Below are 22629 nucleotides of genomic sequence, written 5' to 3' on the forward strand. Positions count from 1 at the left end.
GCAGTATTTAGTGTTAGGATGAGTATCAGGAACAGTATTGTGCTTCATCATGGTACTGCATTCCAATACCATGTTCCCTACTTGCTAACCTGACACGCCAGATGGATGTGTTCACACATCCATCTGGGAAAGCTTCAATAGGAAACGTTTGGAAAAAGGCAGAGGCTTTGAAAAAAACTCGGAGTGTGATTGGATGAACGTTCTGTCTGTCACATCTCTACAGGCCAATAAGAACACCAAAACACGTGATGTAGCCGCTATCGAGCTGTGTGTGCGCAGTTACCGAGGAGTAACGCAAAAAATGGTGACTGTAGACATGTACTGTAAGTACTCCACTTTTGTCGTTTTTGAAAAGAAAACAGCTCACTGCTGTTCTTTGTTCTTCTTTTAACAAAGAAATGTCGTCAAGTTCTGATAAAAATGATGCTTTATCAGCATCCACGCTATGCTCTTCCGCCATAATTGCACCGGCCTCTTGCTGCTGCTTGTTTACGTCACGACTCTGCCGTGCCTGAAAGTACTGCCCCTCATCGCTGATTGGTCCTGTCACTTTCTAACCGGCCTCAAATGGTTCAAATGGGAGCTTTGCAAGATGGATTCGCCAGTGAAAAACAAAGAAACGGGTGTATCCATCTGCTTTGCAAGGTTACCTACTTGCAACATCACGTGAAAACTAAGAACTAATTTTTTTGTTCAAATTAATGCTGGTTATAGTTAAAAAATGATTAATCACATAACTACGCTGTTTTTTATCATGATTAATCATACATTGAAACAGTGGTAATTTCATCAACTAAAACTATGATTAAAAATGTTCGTCAACAGCCTTTTTTTCCATGACAAAAACTACACTAAGACTAACAAAAATAGATCTGTGTTGACTAAACCTGAAAAACAGTAAGTTTAGTTTTCGTCAAGATGACTAAAACTAGACTAAAGCGTAATGTAGTCTTTGTTGGACATACAAATCCATGATACTTCCCCACTATGGCTAAATTTGTCAAAAAAACAACATAGCTGTAGCTATTCTGCCTCTCAGCTGTAGAAAGCAGGGACCCCCGGTTTGGCAGAGTGCATAGGGCCCACTACCATGATTTGGTTTTTTGGTTTTTTGATTTTTTTTTACTCTGAAACAATTTCAAAACTGTAAGAGACCACAGACTTCAGGACAATTTCCAAAGATTTTTCATCTTTAATCCTTGGAACACACACACTAGACGACTCAGCCAGATTGTCAGATCACTGGAGTCCACACACCTGGCCGACCTGCCTACGACCTCGCGTGATCACAAAAAAAAGACACGGATGTCTGTCGATACCGTCTTGCTGTCTCGCCACAACAGGCTGCCCTGGCATGCGTTACAGATGCAGCAAAAATCTAAAAACTAAAGTACGTATGATCCGGCTGTGACGCTACCCGTCTCTTCGCTATCATTGGTTGCTGTGGGTACTCCGCCAGTGGCACTACAACCTAGAATCGTAAATATCAAACATGTTTGATATTCATGATTTGGAATTTTGGAGGCTACGATGTGATTTGAAAGCAGTAAAACAACCGTGTTGACATCACACACATGAGGATTATTCAGACAAATAGTTGTTTGTGACGAGGCTCCTCTCGGGGTACGCCCCCACGATTGTTGGGGGAAGCAAATCTTGCCTTGAATCAGCTTAAAATCCTGTAGTGTGTTGCTGGCCTTAGGCAAGGCTTGGACTAAAAGTAAAGACTAAAATGTGAGGACTTTTTTGGACTAAAACTAGACTAAAATGTTTCTGAGTTTTCATCGACTAAAACTAGACTAAAACTAAAAGTATAGAAATGACTAAAATGTGAATAAAACTAAAATGCATTTCATTTAAAGACTAAAACTAAGACTCGATTTAAAATAACTGCCAAAATTAACACTGCAATGAAAATACTGCCATTTATTTGCATTTTTGTTGGAGATTAAATAAGTATAATTATGGTAAAATACAGTTTTTAAACTTACCTAACATCCCTGTTTAGTTGTAATGGTTTTTAAATTAGCATATCTTAAATTGCTAAGCATTACTATCTATAAACTGCAAACTTAATGAACAGACAAACACATCAAGAACAAAATAACTGCATGCCTTGTAGCCCCTCATCTTCAACGCTGTTGATGGTACGCTGTCTTTGGTTAAACATTTTGATTGTACTATTTAGCTTAGTTGTCGTTTTGTTGACAAATCCAGGTCTGCTGCACTCAACCAGTGTAGTTTGACAGGACGGCTTGTTGATCTTAGTGTTTTTGCTCACACACAACTTTGGTTTTATCTGAACTTCCATTCTGCAGCTTTTTAAATCTAAATTTGCTGTTAAGCAGACCTCAGGCCGTCCAATCACTCATCACTTTTACTTGTTCACCCCCAGGCACATAAAAATACACGCTGGAGAACTACAAGAGGAAGTTGCAGTCAAACTATTTCATAGCAGTATTATTTTAATTCATTACGGTTTCTAGATTAATCATAAGCGTTATTGCGCTAAGGTAAACAGCCCTACTTTAAAACCTGCTACTACTACAACCAGGAGTCAGCCTAGTAGTTTTTTAGGACCAGTACCGATACAGATTATTAGTAATTCATAAGACTGTTATTTGGAACCAATTTATGTCCAAATTTAGATTTTGAATTGGTATAGATGAATGTAGAGCAGAAATGAAGGTGAGTTTTTATCTCTCAGAACTGCACACCTTTAACAGTTCATGTACGTCTGTATTGGCCAGTAGTACAAATGTTCTTATGTGTACTAAAAATATTTGGATGCAAGTTTAAGTCTTGGATTCAATAAGCCAAAGTAAATACAGTTATATCAAACAAAAAATACTGAGTATGAAAAGAGTAAAATCTGCATTTGAGCACAATATATTGTTCAACTGATTTATTTATACGTTCATCGCTGAAGATAGTAAAGGTTTATCTCATTATGAAGCTTAACACTGAACCTCGCAGATCACCTAACTAATTGATCATCTAAATCCATACTTATGTGACTATATATTACTTTATGATACAAAACTTAGTAGTCTTGCCAGCTGTCCTCCATCACGATGCTTAAACTTCTGGAGTTTTCTTGGTGATAGCGACCAATCAGGGCCAGCCAAGGATAATAAAGAGACAAGACAGTTATCTGTCTGATAGTTCTCTATGGCCTAAATAATGGGCTTGGTCATTGTTTTTATGGGTTTGACTTGTATAAAGTTAATTAAGATTCAATTTCAATCTTTTCCTTTGACTTGGTTTTTCTGGTCATACAGCTTTTGATACATTCATCTGACATCTTTGCAGCACACATATTAGGATACTCCAGGTTGTCCTGAAAAATCAGATGTCTGTAACGTCATTGTGCTTAAAAGGGTTGAGATTCTCTTGGCATTGTTGCATAAAATATACAGATATATCACAGAATGTAGTCTATGATTTTGGCGGATTATCGGGATAATACAATGCCAATATTGATTATCTGCTAAATGACAAATATCAGCATCAATAATCAACCAGGCTGACAATCAGTCTTCCCCTACTCTACAACAACCAGAAAGAGCTTCAGGACATGCTGGCAGTTTTGTGGTGTTTTTTGAACTTCAGCATGGAGGCTTGTAAAATTTGAACATTATATAGCCTCTGCATTACTGTAACGACACAACAAACTCCGCTATGAGACTCTGCTACTCTACTTGCTCTGTCTCTCTGTGCACGTCAGACTGCAGTATTTATTGGCTAGAACCTGCAGCATTCAGTCAAAGCAGTGTATTGTTAAATAACTTAATATTATTAGTGAAAATATAACACTGATAGAGATAACTGGCAATCTACCCAGTACTGGCCGGGCTGATTTTTGGTTGATTCTTGACTACAACCCTTTAACTTAGAAGGGTAAATAATATGAATGTGATAAATCCTCATTCATCTCACTTCTTTTGAAACATATCTTGACCTACCATCAACAAAACATCCCCTGGAGGGCATGCAAAGACCTTAGTGACAGAGAAAATGTTACAACAGTAAAGAATGACAGGCTGCATACAAAGGCTTGTGACATTCAATAATAAAAGAAGTCATGCATCGTAAAGACTCACTCTTCTAGAGAGATGTTGGAGTACGTTAGAGGAGAAATCGAGGATTGAGGACCAGGTAAGCTGCTAGCTTGAGGCTGAGGGGTCGTCTCAGCTGCCATCCTCCTCTCAGGTAATGACGTCTGGGGGACGATTTCCAGCACTGCCCAGCACCTGAAACACATAATCAGGAAAAGTTATGAGCCTGATAGGAAATAGGACTGTGCAGATAAGGCAATAATTATGAGAGTGAAGACACTGCAAATACACATCTGCATTTACACTTTTTGTGATTAAATGGTGGCAAGGATGGTTACAAACTCCTTTAAAGAAAAACAGATCAGCATAAGATGATTAAATCTCAACTTCACATTCAAAAACAAATTACATGATCAACAGTTGCTCAAACAGACCATTCTGAGAAAGGCTTAAGAACTGGTTTGTATAAGATGAAAAGCCTCCTCTGTTGCTTTAATGTATTTTGTCCAAAGTATGGCACAGAGATTAAAAGGTGCAAACAGGTTATCGCATGTCACCTTTCAAGAAAATGGGATGGTGTTTTTCACTGCAGACACTGAGGCAAGATCCTTAACTAGAAAACAAGACATCCTTTGGCGTTTTTAGTTCTACCAGGATCTCTTTGGTAATTCTGAGACTTTACGAGATTGTACACTATTTTGAAGGCATGATATACCAGGTAATGTTTCACTTCTTCCCCTTTTGAGACTGAGATTCCCCTCCAGCCTGACAGGGAAACAGAGACTTGCTGCATCAAATGTCCCCCAAGAACACCATCATGAATTAATTAGACTTTTATCTGCGATGCTAAGCTTAAATGGAGCATGTCCTTAGTTCTGGTTGAGCAAAGAATCAGAAAAGGCTCAACAGTTTCTCTCTCTCATGTTGATGACATTCAAACCCTAACACTGCTGCAGCTGCACTGTTCTCACCCACCTGTTTGTTTTGTTTATGTACTCAATCCAACACCACAGACACCTTCTGTTCTAGTTTCCTTTTGACATACTTGACACTGGCATCCCTTCTCTTATGCATTATGTATAGGCGTGCTCGCAGTGCTGTGAGTCTGGTAGGTTAACACCTCAGAGGGCTTTGAACTTCACAAGTAAATTCAATTTAGAAAAAATACATTAGACTTAAAATGTCTGCTGGTAGATTCTTAGTACAGTTTTAACAGCTTAGGCCTGCATTTCATCCCTAATGGATTTCATGGACATTTCCAAGAGCATCTGCTATTGTTTGTTTATGAATAATAGAGAAAAAGGGCAAAGACAGATTTATCAACATGAGTCACTGATTTGCAGTCAACATTCTCCATAAATGTATGATAGACTTAAGCTTGAGAAGCACTTTTCTAGCTTGGCCACTCAAAGTTCTTATTATACTGCCAGTAGGGGCTGCCAATTGAAGCATTATGGCTCGTGGTCATTGGCCTGATGAAGCACTCTCAAGGGCCTTGTGAACAATGCTGCCACTCATTGGTGAAAAATTACATTGAAATGCATCAGCAACTGCTTGCACAAGAGGCAGGCAAGTGAGTTCTGATTGCAGGTTGTCACTGAAGACGTAATCCTCATGCACTGTGTTGATGCATGTACTAAGTACAGTCCCTAGGGATCTGAAAGCACAAAATGGATGTTTATGATAGAGTATGACCAACTCAAAAGGCTCTGTGTATTTTTCTATGAAACGATTCTATGAAGACAACATGCCTCTCAATGGCAATAATTTGCTGGTATCATTCTTCTGTGATAAGAGATCATTACCGTTTTGCAAAGATCATATTATTGGCATGATAACGGTATAGGCAGACATTAACTATAAAAGTGAATTATCAGTACTGGCAGTAGAGTTGTTCCGACTTCAATACCGATCTTGGGAATACGTCCGATACCACTAAAAATGCAGGTATTAGTATCAGCAAGGACACATATTTATAAATTAATCCTATGCTGCTTTGTTTAACATTAGATTTGGCTTCATTTAGCCATGCTAAATGTTAGCATTATAGAACACAAAACAAGTCTTTATTGTGCTTGAAAACACCCCATCCTTAAGCTACTGTTTTTAGAGCAGCGAAGAAGAACCAAACAAAAGACCCACTACTGCAGCAAAGGTTTTTCCCCTCTTCAATCTAGTGGTTGTGCCGTTCAAATGATGCTATCCATGCCTTCATAGAATATACAGAAGCTTTTCCTGAGAGCCTGGAGCTCAGATGACATTTTGGGGACTAAAAAGATTAAATCCACACCAGTGAATCCAACATCATTCTTCTTTCACGCAATTTTAATCAATTTTTGATCATTTATTGCCGCTAGCTTGAATGCGAAAGAATGCTAACAGCCATATTGTTGCTTTGTGAGGGGCTGTCAACCAATGGCAGTCTGTTCTGTCATCACGCAATGCTGTGTCAAATTGTGCGTGCTTTAACATGCAGATTATTATGGAGAAGGCCTGAATAGCTCAAAAAGGATGGAGAGAGAGAGGGAGATCCTGTGATGTGGTCCTCTGTTTCACTGTTATTTCAATACTTAGCAGTGAAACTCACAATAATTAGCAGGAAAAACAACTTGTACACAACTGCACATTTTGATTCTATTTGTTGAGGCATGTTCTGATTTCACTGTAAGGCTAAAATACTGTACTAATTTTCCACAGAGAGTTTACACCAGTATCGGATCGGTACCTGGCATCAGCCTATACCCAACGCCCTGGTATCAGAATCTGTATCTGAAAGGAAGAAATGTATTGGAACATCTCTAATTGGCAGATGTGAACATTTTTGCTGATATTTTGGCTGTAAAATTGGCCTATATCAGCGGTAAATATCGGCCATACAAACAAAAAAGTCAGTGGAGTTTGGACCAACAGACCTACGTCAGCTTAAGTCTTTTTCTTTACTCATCATCATTCCTTACATTTAAAGTGTGTAAAAAAAACCTGACTGTGTTAAATTGTTTATCATCAAACTTTACATTGTGTGTTTTAAGGATTGGTTTAAGGTCTGAAGTACATTTAAACACTGGCTAAAACTAATCTGTAAATATTGGCATATCGAATGTCAGCAAAAATCCAATATCATTTACCCCTATTTTGTGCTGAAATTCTTCTAAATGCACATTTAAAATGTTTGAATAGAAATACATGTAAATATGGCTGGTTAATGCACATGAAAAGCAAAATAAGAATATTTGAGTTTTATTTCATACTATGATTTATGTCAGTGATGACAAAATCTGTCCTGCAAATACTAAAAGGTAAGAGTACAATTGAAAAAGGAATTTGAATGGCTCTAGCATCAGGCTGCATAACAAAACAAATATAACAAAATAAAACAAAAAAAGTGAAGGATGTCTGAATACTCTCTGAATACGCGGTACATTTTAAGTTTCAAACATGACTTAACTGCTGTCAAGTTACTTACCAAAGCAGTTATTCATATCTCCTGACATTGTGATCACTGTCATTTGGAAAATAAGGGGGTTTTTTTTGGAGCAGATTTTGAACTCTTAATGATTCAGACCTTGTCCAAATCAGTGTTAATTTTGGCAGCTATTTTAAATTTTAGTCTTAGTCTTTAAATAAAGTGTCTTTCAGTATTAGTCACATTTTAGTTATTTCTACGCTTTTTAGTTTTAGTCTAGTTTTAGTCGACGACAACTGAAAACACTCTAGTCTAGTTTTATTCCATAAAAAAACTAAACTGACTTTTAGTCTGTTTTAGTCATCACAGATCTATATTTTTTAGTCTTAGAGTAGTTCTTGCCATGGAAAAAAGGCTGGCGACGAACCTTTTTAGTCATAGTTTTAGTCAAAATTAATTCTGGTCAACATGGAGAAGAAAATGATATATTTCTGTATCATTTTAAAAAAGTTTTCTGTAAACATGACATTGTTTAAAGATATGTCCATGTAAGTATGAACCGACTGAAAACACTGGAGTATATATGCCAGGCATGTAAGTCCTGCTGTAAGGCTGCCACACCAGAAACAGAGAAGGGGATTATGGAGCAAGCAAAACATTCCCCTGGCTGCTGTTCTGGTTACACTCTGCAGTGGATCTAAGACCATGTGGCATAATGCTGTTCTCCATGACTATTGGTTGCTCATGGTTGTTGTAGTGACTTGAATACAATTATGTGTTCATGATGGCTGGGCTTATGCATGCAGGTGATGTGGGTTATGACGTAATCGTTTCAGGAAAGATGCATTTGGTTGTTCACACAGAGACAAAGCACGGGCTACCATAACACTGTTTCTTTGTGGATGAAATGCAGATACAATCAAAAACTTTTGCTGATACCCCTAAACTCATCTCCGTGTCGATGGCCCCTCAGTTGGACGTTGGTTCTACTTCCTAAGCGACACTATCGTGAATTACGACTGATTCACATACACACTGGTAGATTTCACTTGTTATTTTTCTGTCTCGTTTGAGGAGGTAAACACTTGTTTACCCAAAGGATGGAGCATCTCACACTGGGATATTGAAGTCAAAGGCTGTGTAAGATGTGCAATTGTAAGCAACTCAGATATGTTTATTATAAGAGACTATCTTGCCTGACCAGCGGTGCCAGCCAGGCCTCCAGCAGGGATTTCCCCTCGGATTGTGTTTAAATCTGGAGGAAATCGGCCTGATAATCCTTCAGGAAACAGCTAGTCTTTGAAGGTTTTTCTAAAAACAAAGCAGGAGATGGGGGAACAGAGGATGAATCATAAGTTCTTTGTTTGAAACCAAAGGCCATAAAGTTAGACTGCAGGGAGAGAGAAGTACGTTTTCTCCTCTCTCTGCGGCACTGGTCTCTGAATCGGCAGTGCAGAGTGCAGCTCTGAGAGATTTATCCATTCATTTGTTGTGGTTACGCTCGAATGCACCCAACAACAGACCATTTCTATTTTATTCTACTAGTCTTTCACTCTGCTGGGTGGCTCAACAGAATTATGTCCCCGACGATAATTATCAATCAAAATTATGGTCTAAAAAATTGAGGCAGAGGAAATTGCTTACCAGGACGTCAAGCAGGAACAGGACCCCAAAAAGAAAAAGTGTGATAAGAGAGAGAGAGTTTAGAGAAAGGAAGGCGAGGAAAGAGGATTTGCATCTGTGTGGTGTAAGCTGTGATGATTTCAGTCAACTTATAGAGACAAACTGTGCCAGACTTCAAGCCTTTTGAAGAACAAATAATGCCAATTTAAATGCATTACATAAACTCTGGAGGTGTTATACAGCCATATTTTTACACTCAGGTAATGTGAAATGTTTGTTATCTCCACAAAAGGGGAGTCAGTGAAAAGATGTGAGAGTTTTCAAATCAATGCTGGAAAGGTTTTGCACACATTTAATCTTAATAAACCTTGATCTTGTCTTTAAAGTTTGGAGCTTCAATTTACTCATTTCTCTTTGATTTTTTAAAATGAAATGATTCACCTGAAAGGGAATAATTACACACTTTAAGTTTGTGTTCTTACATGCTGTCTAGACAGTAGGAGTGCTGCTCTGTATGTTTCCATGTGTTCAGATACAGCATAAAGGGAAGGTCATATAAAAGTGCTCAGAGCTCGGCATACGATCACAGCACGCATCTAAAACGATGGAATGTAGACATCGACCATAAAAATATACTCTTAGTCTCATGCGTGGTCTGATAGCACAGCTTAGAGATAAGTGGGCATGCTGCCTGTCTAGACGGCTGGATTGATCAAAGCTGAAACAATCTGTTCTTTCAGGTGTACCAGGAAGTCCAGAGAGATAAGGAAGGACAGAAATAATTCTGGTGATGCATTTCGAAAGACTAATGAAAGTTAAGTTCAAAGGAGAACCAATCTAAGGTGCTCTTTGGATACCTGAAGGTTTCTTTATCTTAAAAAAAGACTAAACAAGGACTCGCTCTGAAATTCAACATATAATTGCTTGGATCTGTATAGCTCCTTTCATGGAAGCCAAGGTTGCTTTATGGAAATACAGATGACAAGACAAACCCCAAAAAGTATGAAGGAGGGGAGCTTCAGGCTGTAAAGGCTGTAGGCTGAGGCTGAGTTTGAAAAAAAATGTCCAAAGATGGAGCATTGTGGATGTTTTCAGGTAAGATTTTCCAGAGGATGAACACTGTAGTCCTGAAGGCTCTGTCACCATAGGTATGGAGTTTGGAGGTAGGAACAGTGAGAAGGCCAGTGTCTGAGGACCGGTTCCAGGTCGACATGTATTGCTGAAGAAGGTCAGAGAGGTACTGAGAGGCATGAAGGGGTTTGTAAGTGAGGAAGAGGATTTTGTATTTAAGTTGGAATTCAACTGGGAGCCAGTGGAGGTGTATGAGGGTAGGGGTGATGTGCTGCCAGGGGCCTAGTGGGCGAGAACCCAGGAGGTGAAGTTCTGGATGTACTGGAGCCTATCCAGGGCTTTGTTTAGGTACCCCAGACAGGACTCTGTTACAGTAATCTAGATGGGGGGTGATGAATGCATGGATGAGGGTTTCTGCAACCAAGTCTGTCAGTAATGGTTTTGGTTTGGAGATGATCTTGAGGTGGAAAAAGGTAGTTTTGGTCACAGATTTGATGTGGTACTGGAAGGACAGGGTGGAGTCCAGAATGACGCCCATGTTTCGGACCTCGGATGACAGGTAGATGGGACTACTGTTGACATTAAGGACAATTTTTTGTTTGTGTCGTATGTTTTGTTGCTGTTCAGTTTGAGTTTGTTGGTTGACATGCAGGTTTTAATTTCTTGCACTTGACCAGTGAGTGATCCACTGAGCAGATGGTGTGACATGTAGATAAAGCTGAGTGCTACCGGTGTAGGAGTTAAAAACTGAGACCATGTTTGTGGACGATGTGACCAAGAGGGAGCAGATGAGCTGAGACGATGAAGAGAAGCAGTTCAAGGACAGAACCTTGAGGCATGCCTTGGTTTACAGGGGTTGGGTAGTCTGACTAAAAACACAACTTGTCTTAAAAAAAAAGATGAATCAAAGATTGCAAACCCTGCAACTAAGAAAGTATTACATATGGTTGTAAGATATTCAAACAACAAATGTACAACGAAAGGAAATAAGAGCACCTTCCATGCTGGAAAACCAGACGTGCATGTACAGTTTCTTCACAGAAACTGAAAAACAGAGATTTCTACATAATATACCAATACTAATGTGCTGCAAAAGGCACCAACCTTAAACATCCAGTCAATATTATTCATGACGCTGCTTCCACTAAATGCACTATAAAGGAAGGTGATAGACTCTGCATGGTCAGAGGAAGGTTGCTATGTGCTATAGTGAAAGGGTGAATTAGTACAAGCATATCAGACTGACTTTTGTATATTAATCATGAAAAGTAAAAACCAAGCCAGTTTTTCTTCTAAATTGAGCTGCAGAAAAGTAAAAGCACTGTGTGCTTACTGTTCCTATCGATCATGGCTGATGGCAATGTTTAAGGGAAAAAGAAATAGATAAAATCAAAATAGAAACTGAATCCCATGTTGTCAGGATCTACAGTGGGACTGATGATACCTCTTAAACTGGAAGAACTCAGTTCCAACAAAAATGTTGAGTGCAAAGAGGGTCTTAAGTGACTGGGTGAAAGGGGATGCAGTAGTGAGAGCACACCACCTTCTATCCACCTTGCTTTTGTCACCCATGAAGAGTCAAACACAAAAAGCACTCTCAGAGGGCAAACCTCGAGCGAAACAGAACTCTTAGCTGAAGACACATCTAACCATGCATTTACTGAGCTAAAAGTAAAAGGAAAGTTTGTGTTTTTTGCTGTGCATGTGTTGTCCAAAGGGCTCTGTGTATGTGTTGAGAGAAAGTAAAGCCTGTTTACAGAGAGTTGAAATCGTTCTGAAATGTTATCATGAATCGATAAATGGAGCTCCCCTGTGAAAAACCTGCCATTATAGAGCACTGCTTTGCCACGGAACACTGCTTTCACAATCTGGTGTGTAGGTTGGACACAAAAGGAAAAAAATGCAGCCTGAAGCTCATAAATCTCAGAGAAGCATCCCAGAGGAGAGAGACTTATTGTGTGGAGCTGCTGTAAGTTGTTTTGCCAGAAGCTGATCAGTAAAGTACACCAAAGGTCAGAGAAAGCCAATTGTTGGGTATAGCTGGGTGAAATTTGTCATGGGTGTGCAAAGACTATCTCATGCGGCACTGCAGCAGAGGATTTTCTGTGGTTCCTAATGTGCTTCCCTGCTATTTTAAAATTCAGGCAATAATCCAAAAGTCTACTGTTGTTTAAAAATTTGATTGGTGCAGGTGCAAAGCATGAATTTAGATAGGTCTTGGCATTTGAACTCATACTGCAGTGTTTTTCTGCATGAAAGCTGTTAGTGTTTTTGAGCCCTGGTCTGGGCTGATACAGTAAGTAGGGTATGCAGTTTAAGTGTCAGGGCAGCAGATTCAGATTAAACGCTGTTACAGAAAATGTGATGATACATTTGAAAGATTTAACAGAAAGAAGAATGGAGGACAGAAATTAGCCTAAGGAACTGAGCAAGGAAAGTTATGATTAAAGATAACTGTAAGCATCAAAATATTCTCTTTATAAAGGGTTTTATGGGAATAGTAAAATGATTTAGTATCACTCTGAGGTAAAGTTGGAAACCACATAGGAGATGAATAAAAACTGTGAATTATTAAATCAAGCAAATATGCAGAGAAGAGATCTACAGGCTTACAGATGAATCAGGAAAAAATAAAAAGTTGGCAACATGCTGTGGTGGCACCTCACTACAAGTTCTGCAGGTTTGAATGCCATTTCCCAGAGAACAGACACTTTTTAATACCACATTACTTTCTATCATGACTGTCAGCAGTATTGTGCTAGTTTTGATGAGATTTATATCTGATATCGATGCATCACATTAAAACCGTGTTCCCATCAAGGGGTCCGGTTTGATTGAGTATGGTTTGGTACGCTAAACACCAAAATAGTTTGCGTTTCCACAGACACCCGTACCCTCACTTGGTGGGTGGGCTGTAAAGGCATGCATGTGAAGTCACAGTCAGCACGAGTCTGCTGGTCCAGCCACAGAGTTATAGAAAGGATGAGTGACAGAAATAACTAGGGAATAAGCATTAAACAGCTTTATTTCAGCTGAAAGTGCTTTTTAAAAAAATAACTACATCTTGATTATGTTAACCATGGTCAGTACAAATCCTCAGCTGATGGAATACGTGTACAGAGACGTTTGGAGTTTCAACGGTACATTAATATGCAAATACATCTAGTCCAGAACAGTTTATACAACAAAATCTGAAAGTTTAGAGCTGTACTGTGAGAACCTGACACATTATAAATAAAGTAAAAGTTCTGACTAGATTAGGTCAGAAATCCTGGGTGCACTGATCTCGTTTTAAAATGGGCTGCAGCCTGAAGTTCTGTCAACATGTTCAACAACCACAGAGCGATGTTTTTAGAAGTTACCAAAAGTAAGAAGTAGATGGATAACTAGTTACAGTACAGAATCAACTGATCTATTGCTTCTTATTCACAAAACTTCAGCATTAATTTAGTTTCACATCCATTACAGATAGACCAGGCTGTGTGCCTTCAGGCTCTGCTTTGTGTTCTTAAAATCAGATCCATATAAACATCAGGAAACTTGATTTGTGGTCAGATATCAATATCCACAGACTAGGAAACATTTTGGATCTCTGTCGAGTCTAAATATCCTGGATTAATGCAGATTTTAATCTGTTTACCTCCCATTTTTGCCTGCTCGTCACGGAGCAGACTTCTGTGATTTGCAGCCCGGAGCCGAGCAGCTGAGTCGCGTGCTGACGTGATGTCAATGCAACCCCCTATTGTTGTGTGTGTAGCTCCACCTTTTTGGGATGGATAGGTAAGATCGGTACCCTTACGGAAGTGTGCCGAGAAGTGGGACTGTACGGGTTTTTTCCAACTTTTGCTCTATGGAAACGCAAAAAAATGCGTGCCACTCTGTACAGAACTAAGCTGGACCGCTTAGTGGAAACGACCGATAAGCTTAGCGAAAGTTCAGCCAGGAAGACCATATTCTCCACGCTGCCCCTTTTCAAATCAAGCCTTCTCCTCATTCATGGCGTGGTTCCGAGCGACTCTCCACCTCCCCATCACCGCCAAGTCTACAAGTGATGGTCACTCTGGCTGAGCTCTGGAGATCCTAGATGGGACATGTCATGATGAAGTACTGACTGTAGATCAATGTGAATAAAAATTAACTTTTTCAACACAATACATCCATCACTCACCACAGCAAAACTAGACTGCATGATTTCTTGGAACCTTGTCTGTCTGGTAACCGGTGATGTCAATAAAACTCCCCATTCAGAGTGGTTAGGCTCTTAATAGACGTCGGTCTCAAGCCCTCACCTTGTTCCTGCGTGATATTGCATTAATAAGTTTCTTAGACTTAACAAAGGTTCTCCCAAGCAACAAAAGGTTTATTTATCTGTAATTATAAGCTGAAAACAACTCCTCTTTATACTTTAAAGTTTGTCCTTCACTTCTCTTTCATTAAAAACTCTCTTTAAGACTGATGGAAACAAACACCCTCAGATCTATTATTCTTGTCTTTTTTTCTAATATGGTGGGCAGATAAGTGTGGGTGGGTGTGTTTACAATAGATAAATACAGTGTCTCCAGTTATAGTTTCCTTCACTTTATTACAAGTCAGCCTTATGAAGAACAATGCAAGCTTATCTAATGGAAACAAGGCTCCTTATGACCACACAGATATCTGCAAAAGCTCCATCTAAAGAAGAGAATCATCCTTTTTTGTGGTAGCCTTCGACAGCTAAGGCATTCAGTAACTGTTCCAAACCGCAAACTTATTTAGGATGAGTTTCAAGTGCAATCTGACTACAATGTGCATCATCCTGAGGCTTGTTTCTTCGTCAAGTGCTGGAAATAGCAGGTTAAATGTTTCCTCCAAGTGCACCTTTCTATACACTCTTCAGCTGCTGAATAGGTTTGGAGAGATTGTGGACGGTCGAGGCTGTGTGCTGCATCTGCAGCCCTCTGTCAATGGTTGTTATGCCAGATGGCCTCCTTTCTCTCTGGAACAGATTTCCTCTACAAAACTGGCTGCTGCTGTAAGTGTCCACTCTTTTCAAACATCTGCTGAAGGTCTCAGAGGGTCCTACCTCTCTGGTAAGTGTTGACCTTCTCCCAGATGGTCCAGCAGTATGTTCAAATACTATCCTCTGACTACAATGCTCAAGTCTACCTGGCCTGTAAAACGTTGGTTTAAAAGAGATGCATTTTTGGAATTTCCCAGCCTTGGTTGAATTATAATTTCACATCAAATACCCCTCATATAAACATGTCATATAGATATGTCTTACTCAATCCTATTGCAATAAAATACCACAATGTTTAACAAAAATTGCAGGACTCTACCTCATAGAAACATCAAAGCCTAACTGCCATTAACCACCATTCAAAACATAGCAGATCTTCTCTGTGTGAGGCTGAAACTGCAGTCTCAACACAACTTCATCTTAAACAGAGTGACTACTGTGCCTGAAACAAAGCCAGCCCCCCTAAAATCTCCTGACTCCAGGATCCCAGACTCACTGCCTGTGGAGAGGATGTGGCATTTGTTCACAGAAATAACCCAATGTCCTGTGGTGCACTCCCCTGCGAGGCAATACACCCGATGCTCTACTGTGGAAATAGACTGACATGGCAGTGTAGATTCAGAAAAACTGGTAAATTGTATTTTGTGGAAAAGTTTCTGCTTTTTTTGTTGGGGGGGGGGGGGCAGAATTGCCTCAGCTTTCTAAATCATGGTATGATTTTTCAAAATGGATAAAAACAAAAGCAGCCCTTATATTAGAACGACACTGCAGGTTTGGTCCATGAACAGTATAAACACAGACTTAAGGCCTTTAAAACTTAAAAACTGTCAATATCCTTTTATATTTTTGCATCCATCTAAATCTTTTAAATGGGTGATAGATTATTCAGAAAAGCACCTGCTGCTCCCAGCTCACTCTCTCTCTACCTTGCAATGAAACTTCACTTGAAACACCATGATTTGCTATGTGTATGTGGATATCAGCCATAGAAAAAATAAGGTATAAAGGTTAAAAGTTGTACTCACAACTAGGGCTGAAAAATTTGCAAAAATAATCTAATTGCGATTTTTTTCCCAAATATTGTGATTTAATATGTGATTATTCTTGGATTAATCTTATGTACTTTTCAACAATTTCAAACACTAAATAATTCCATAAATAAGACCATGTGAATTGAAAACAATGGAATTATTTCTGAAGCAATTAATCCATTGTAGCATGAATCTGAATATGTGGGTGCAACAAGCTTTAACCTATAAAGGAGGTGGCTGGGGTGGAGGATGTGAGGCTGGCTACCAGCTCAGGGCATTATCATTTTTATGTCACCCATTTTGATTAAGAAAAACATACATAAAACACAAAAAGGAGGATTTTTGTAAACCACTGTAAAAAAAAAACATGACACTTGAATGTTTTCATAATGTGCATAAAATCTCTGCTGCTGCAAAAAACTTATTTTTTAAATTGATATTTTGACACATTTCAAGTTAAAGAAATATTGCACCTTCTGCGATTTGAAAATTGCAGCGGGCCATATAGTGATTTAATCTAATTTGGGATGAATTGCCCAGCCCTACTCACAACCATGCAACAAAGGAGCTGAATTAAAAAGTTGCACTCCACCTCTCCAACTCTGAACAGCAGATATATGCACAAACTCGCATATGAAGCTCTCTGTCAGGGTGGATGGACCCAGTGTGTTTCGTAAAGGAGTGAAAGAGTCACAGAATCATCCTCACTGCTTTTTTCTCTTTGCAGCACGAAACCGTTCCCAATGTTCTACGAATTTTATCAATGAATACAAAAATAAGTGTGTTGGACTCAGTGTGCAAGGTTTTAGCATGTGACGTTTTTGTCATTAGATTACAAACCAGAAAAAAAAAAAAAACAAAAATAACAGACTCAGAGGCAGATTAACTGAAGGCTTTTGCATGGCTTTTAGCTGTAAAAATGGCAAAAAAGATGGCTTCTTAATCACAGAACATATGCTTAGGGGAAATTTGCATAAACTGCAAACAAAATGTACGCAAACTGCTCAGCTGAGCAGACAGCAACCCTGCCCAAAATCTCTGGCATGCAAATCAGCCAAAAAGGTCCTAATCCACAAAGGCCAGCACAGAGCTGGACAATTAATCGAAAAATAATAAAAACTGACATTTAGAGCCTTTAACCGACATAAACCTGCCGTGTCAATTATTTCAGTTCTGTTCCACTCTCTACTAATGCATCACCCCCTTAAAAATAAACTACATGCTGTGTGGTCACATGAGAGGCGGCCAGGAGTCGCAGGGCAAGTGGCATACTGGAAACCTAAGAGAACAAGTACTAGTCACCTGACACCATCCCATCCAGTCTGCTAAAAGTCGAACATGAAGCTGATGGTGATGGAACATGAAGCTGATGGACAAAGTTATTTTCTACTTTTTCTACAACATTAAAACTAGAAAAGCATTCAGAGAGCGCAGACCTCCGCCATTAGCCCTATCTACCAATGGTGAAGAATCCTTGAAAAGCATTCCTGGATCCAGACGGTGATCCGGATCACTCCCAAAATCTAATTTGCCAATTACTCCCTCCCTGGTGTGGTGGAGACACAGTGAGGTAAAGCATTGGCTTCACTACGTGTGGACTGTCATGGCGGAAGCACCCATGGTCTCACCAGACGACTGAAAGTCATGGCAGAGGGTGAATATTCCTCTATTCCTCCCAGCACTGTGAGTATTCTTGATACAATTTGCTGTCTTTCTCTCTGTTACACTCCGCCTCATCTCCTCGACTGGGCGTGTGTCTTTGAAACTCTATAAACTCCAAAACTTTGAATTGTAACACACCAACAAATGCTACTGGGATTGAAGTTACTCATGTCTGCCATCTCCTGGTGTAAAGTGGTAACAGTGCAGACCTCTGCCATTAGCCCTATCTCCCAATAGTACAGAATCCTTTCAAAAATTCCTGGAACCAGACAGTGATCCGGATCAGTCCCAAAATCAAATCAGTTCTTCCTTTAGCCGTTTTTGACATTTCCTGAAAATTTCATGAAAATTCGCCGATGACTTTTTGAGTTATGTTGCTAACAAACAAACATACAAACAAACAAACTAACTAACAAACCCAGTCGATCACATAACCTCCTTGGCGGAGGTAATAATTGACTTTGTTAGAAAGAAAAAACAAGTTGTTTATTTTCTACCTTTCTTGGAAAATTTGACTTTTTACAAAAAAAAAAAAATCATTTCAGCTGATGTGTTTTGATTATTGTTTCAATAAATAACCATAAATTATTGATCTGTGTATATTCCTTTCAGTTTTTTGTTTTGAAATTACACAAATGTTGACAGAACAAACCGAGTTGGAGGTTAGGGGTGAAAAAATCTTTCATTGATTGTAATCAAGGTAGATAGTTCAATTAACCATGATTTTGATTTTTGCCATAATCGCCCAGCCCTAGGCCAGTGCTAACTGCTACAGGCAGTAAATGTGGTGCAACTTAACACCAAAAGAAAGCAGACATTAAAAACAGTGCTTTTTCTCTCTGGAGAAGGAGAAGCAAGCTGGGGATCTTGCTTCTTGCTTTTAAAAATATTTTCATACTAGTTAATATCAACCTTGTGTCTCTGTGGTACAATCAAACAACATTACAACTTTGGCCATCATAACTAAAGACAGAGTTTATACACAGCTAGAGAAAAAGACGACGACTGAGGCTGAAATTTCATATTAAAAAGAAGCAGGCAGAAATGAGGTCACAGTGACCTTTAATGCCAAATTCAACTGTGATATTTCCCCCTCATTCTTTATCCAACCTGACACTTGAAAAGGTATATAAACTAATGATACTCTTTCCTCTCTGTCTAAGCTCTTGTCTCCATGGTAAAGTGTCCTGAGATAGCTTTCCTATCGTATAGTGATATATAAAAAATAACTGATTGTCTCTGGCGAAATCCATCATTGCTTTATGCCCAGATCCATTTCTTATGTTTGCATTATATCTATAACTGTAGCAATCAGATCCTTCCTCTCAGATTACTTTATATTTGTTTCTCCATTAAATGTTTTTCCCGCTTTTTCTTGAGAAGTTACTTTATTATCTAATAAGGCTTGAACGCTCTTTGCAATAAAATAAAGCTCCAAGGATAGAGGGCTTTATGAGAGTATTATGTCTAGTCCAGTTCAGGAAAACTTGTGATATGATATCAGGCTTTAAGATTGAATTGTTTTGACCAGTAAAGGAGTTAAAGAGCAGAGAATTGGAAACATGATGTGCTTACCAAAGGATGTTGAGTATAGTGCAGGTTGTCAGGCCTCCAAGCACAGCTCTCCTGAACCACAGAATCTGGACACAAAGAAAATACACAACAACATCATCAATACCTTGCAGCTGAATTCTAAAGATAATCACTTCACATTTCTGCCCCTACATCTTCATCTGGTCATTCATGCACCTAAAGAGAATGTCAGTGTCCATGACTCACTTGCTTTAAGCCTCCACACATTGCGATTCTGACCTTGTCTTAGTATGATGTCTGCAAAATATCAGTGTTTAATGCAAAAGATCCGTCTTCAAAACACTTTGGAGACAATGACCTCAAAATATACAAATCCTGTCAGGGATAATGATACATATTGTTGTGTTTTAGTGGAGGCAGATGTAGGTGGTAATTTACATGAAGCTGAGTTTGTTCTTATAAAAAAAGGTATTGTGAAATTGTAGCAGCAGAGGTGCCGGCTTGCAATCAGAGAGACAGGAGGAGGATCTATACGGGGTATTTTTTTGCTTTAAATGAGCAAGCGCATTTTCATTCTCTCTTGTTGTGTTGCTGCAATGCCAGAATCTCCTCCCTGTGGATCAATAAAAGTTCATCTTATCTTATATTTTCAAGCATGTATCAAATGTGATTAAACTGTAATTCATATAGAAAACTACAAATACTGGAAAAACGCTTTAAAGTCTGGCATTGGCGGAAATGTTATATTACAAATCAAACAGAAATGTAGAAAGCAAATATATTATGTTGTCTATGAACAGATTTATATCTCACTAAAGCTGCCACTACATTTAACAAACTAAAGTTTGGTTTATGTGCAGTGATGAGGAGTCTGTGGCTCATCTGAAATCAATATAAAACAAACTTAAATTTCTATTTTTCTTCACAGATTTTCATCATTGACGTTGGGACACAGAATTTTTTTTAAAATACTGTCACCATTTTCTTATATTTGTCACCCAGGTATGTTTTTTTCAGCACAATACCTTGCACACCCTTGTTTTTCTTATAAGATTTTCTGATGGAGCCTTTCCAAAAAAATAAGACCAGAAGGGGGCTGTTCCCTCACAGTATTTTCGACTTGACCAATAAAAAATGACCCAGACAGCAGGCAGGGTCATTCTTTATTAGCTCAGTACAACCACAGTATGGTCAGTCACAGTGAGACACCTGGCCAAAAGGTCACCATAGTCTCTCCCTGCTCCTCTTCCTAATAACGTAAAGAAAACCCAGACACATTGTGACGCATCCTGTTTCTGAATATGGCTACAAATCTACAGGTAATGCCAAGTATAGTGTGCAGCTATTTTTCACCTGTGTTTTGTTGTGTGAGATCTGTGAGAAGAGTAGAGGCATCACATTGACGATTCCTCCTGGTGATAAAAAAAAAAACAACATAAAAGTTGAATGCCACATATGGTGAGAAATATGCCATTTCTTTCTTCCCTGCATCAAATAATACTTTTTGTAAAACAATCCCCATATGCAATGATATTCTCACTCCAATAACTGGATCCAGCACAATCAAAAACACTGAAATGACAACTAAAATAATAAAGAAAAACACAATACAGTTACCAGAATGTCACTGTTAATTTTCCAAATAAAGAAGATAAGACGACGAGGGCTGTTGATCAGTTTGAATTGTGATAAAGGCTAATATTCAACAGTAAGTTGAGAAACCGTACCTAAAAAATATTCACCCCCTTGCATATTTTACACTTTACTTGATTTTAAAAATCAATCATGGTCAATATAATCTTTTTTTTTTTTTTTGACCAAAAAAAAAAAAAAAAAAATCAAATTAGAGTTATCTAATTAATCAAGCTCTGTCAGGTAGCACAGAAATCAGGTGTGAAGAGCCTTTACAAGCCCAGCCACAATTTCTCTGTTGGATTGAGTTCTGGGCTTTGACTCAGCCACTCCAGAACATTCAGCTTGTCGTCTTTAAACTATTTCTATGTAGCTTTCCTTGTATGCTTCAGGTCAGTCTTGCTGGAAAATAAATCTTCTCCCAAGCTGTAGTTCTCTTGCAGACTGAATAAGGTTGTCCTCCCGGGTTTTCCTGTATTTTGCCACATTCATTTTACCCTCTACCTTCACAAGCCTTCCAGGGCCGGCTGCTGAGAAGCATCCCTACAGCATGATGCTTCATTGTGGGGATGGTGTGTTTGTGATGATGTGCAGTGTTTGGTGTCTGATGGTGTAAAAAACCCCATTTTGGTCTCATCAGTCCAAAGAACTTTCTCCTACATGGTCATGGAGTCTCGCACGTGCCTTTGGACAAACTCCACTCAATATTTCATACTAATTTTATTAAAAAAGAGGAATGCATTAATTTGGGACACTAATCAAATCATTCTTAATTTGTTCTACTCATAGTCCTTAAGAAGACAGCTTTTAGGCGATATTGTTTGACTTAAATCTGTAAAAGACAAAAGTAGATCAAATAAATTATTGAAAACAAATCAGGATTGGAATCCAACAATACTCTTGGAAGAATTCACCCTAAATGGATTTCAATAGCTCCAATAGCACTAAGAATTGTGCATCAATATCTCCAGTCATCAGCTTTGTCTCAAGGTCTGTACCATAGCTCTTGTTGTGTGAAACTCCACCTCCTGCAGAAGATTCACTCATTTGCAGAAGTTTAGTTGGTGTAAAAGCTGTGTAGTCCTTATAGGAATCAGACACTCATTATCTACCTAAATACTGGATCTATAGTAGTAAAGAAAATTATGTTAGACTTAAATTACTGTACAAACATAGTTTTGCTGCCTTTACCAATAACAGACATTTCCAAGAAAATTTACAACAGATTTTGTTGCTTTGGACCCTTTCCACTCCTCTGCATCAAAAAGGCTCCAGTCAGAATGAGCTGTAGTGAGTTCTGCTTTGAGGAGCTACAACCAAGCTTAAAGTATTTTGTTAGTCTGGCTTTCAGTGAGTTATTTTGAAAAAGTAATTTTGGTTGTCTGTATCAGTAGCCTTCTAAAACATCCACATAAGTGCTGACAGATGTATCTAAAATTGGATGCCTGATTTAAATGGTCCCTGATGCCCTGGGCTTCCCCATAAGACTCCCCTGGGGGCCACACTGAAAGGCTTTCTTCCAAGTCAACAAATTGAACAGGGACTGGAGAGGAAACTCCCATTACACCTCACAAAGTCTTGCAAGGCTAAAGAGCTGGTCCCCTGCTTCATGACATG

General features: G+C 38.9%; 1 protein-coding gene across 1 annotated transcript in view; it reads right to left on the minus strand.

Moving 5' to 3' along the window:
* The window catches only part of si:ch211-51h4.2, a 104946-nt gene that overhangs the window by 16829 nt on the left and 65488 nt on the right, over nt 1-22629 (minus strand). The window contains exons 10-12 of the mRNA XM_041790470.1: nt 20734-20792; nt 19423-19487; nt 4104-4253 (exon numbers count right to left, since the gene is read on the minus strand). Of these exons, the coding sequence (XP_041646404.1) occupies nt 4104-4253; nt 19423-19487; nt 20734-20792 (274 nt within the window). The remainder of the gene's footprint in view (nt 1-4103; nt 4254-19422; nt 19488-20733; nt 20793-22629) is intronic.

Source organism: Cheilinus undulatus, linkage group 7 (genome assembly GCF_018320785.1).
Source record: "Cheilinus undulatus linkage group 7, ASM1832078v1, whole genome shotgun sequence".
NCBI classification, from domain to species: Eukaryota; Metazoa; Chordata; class Actinopteri; order Labriformes; family Labridae; genus Cheilinus; species Cheilinus undulatus.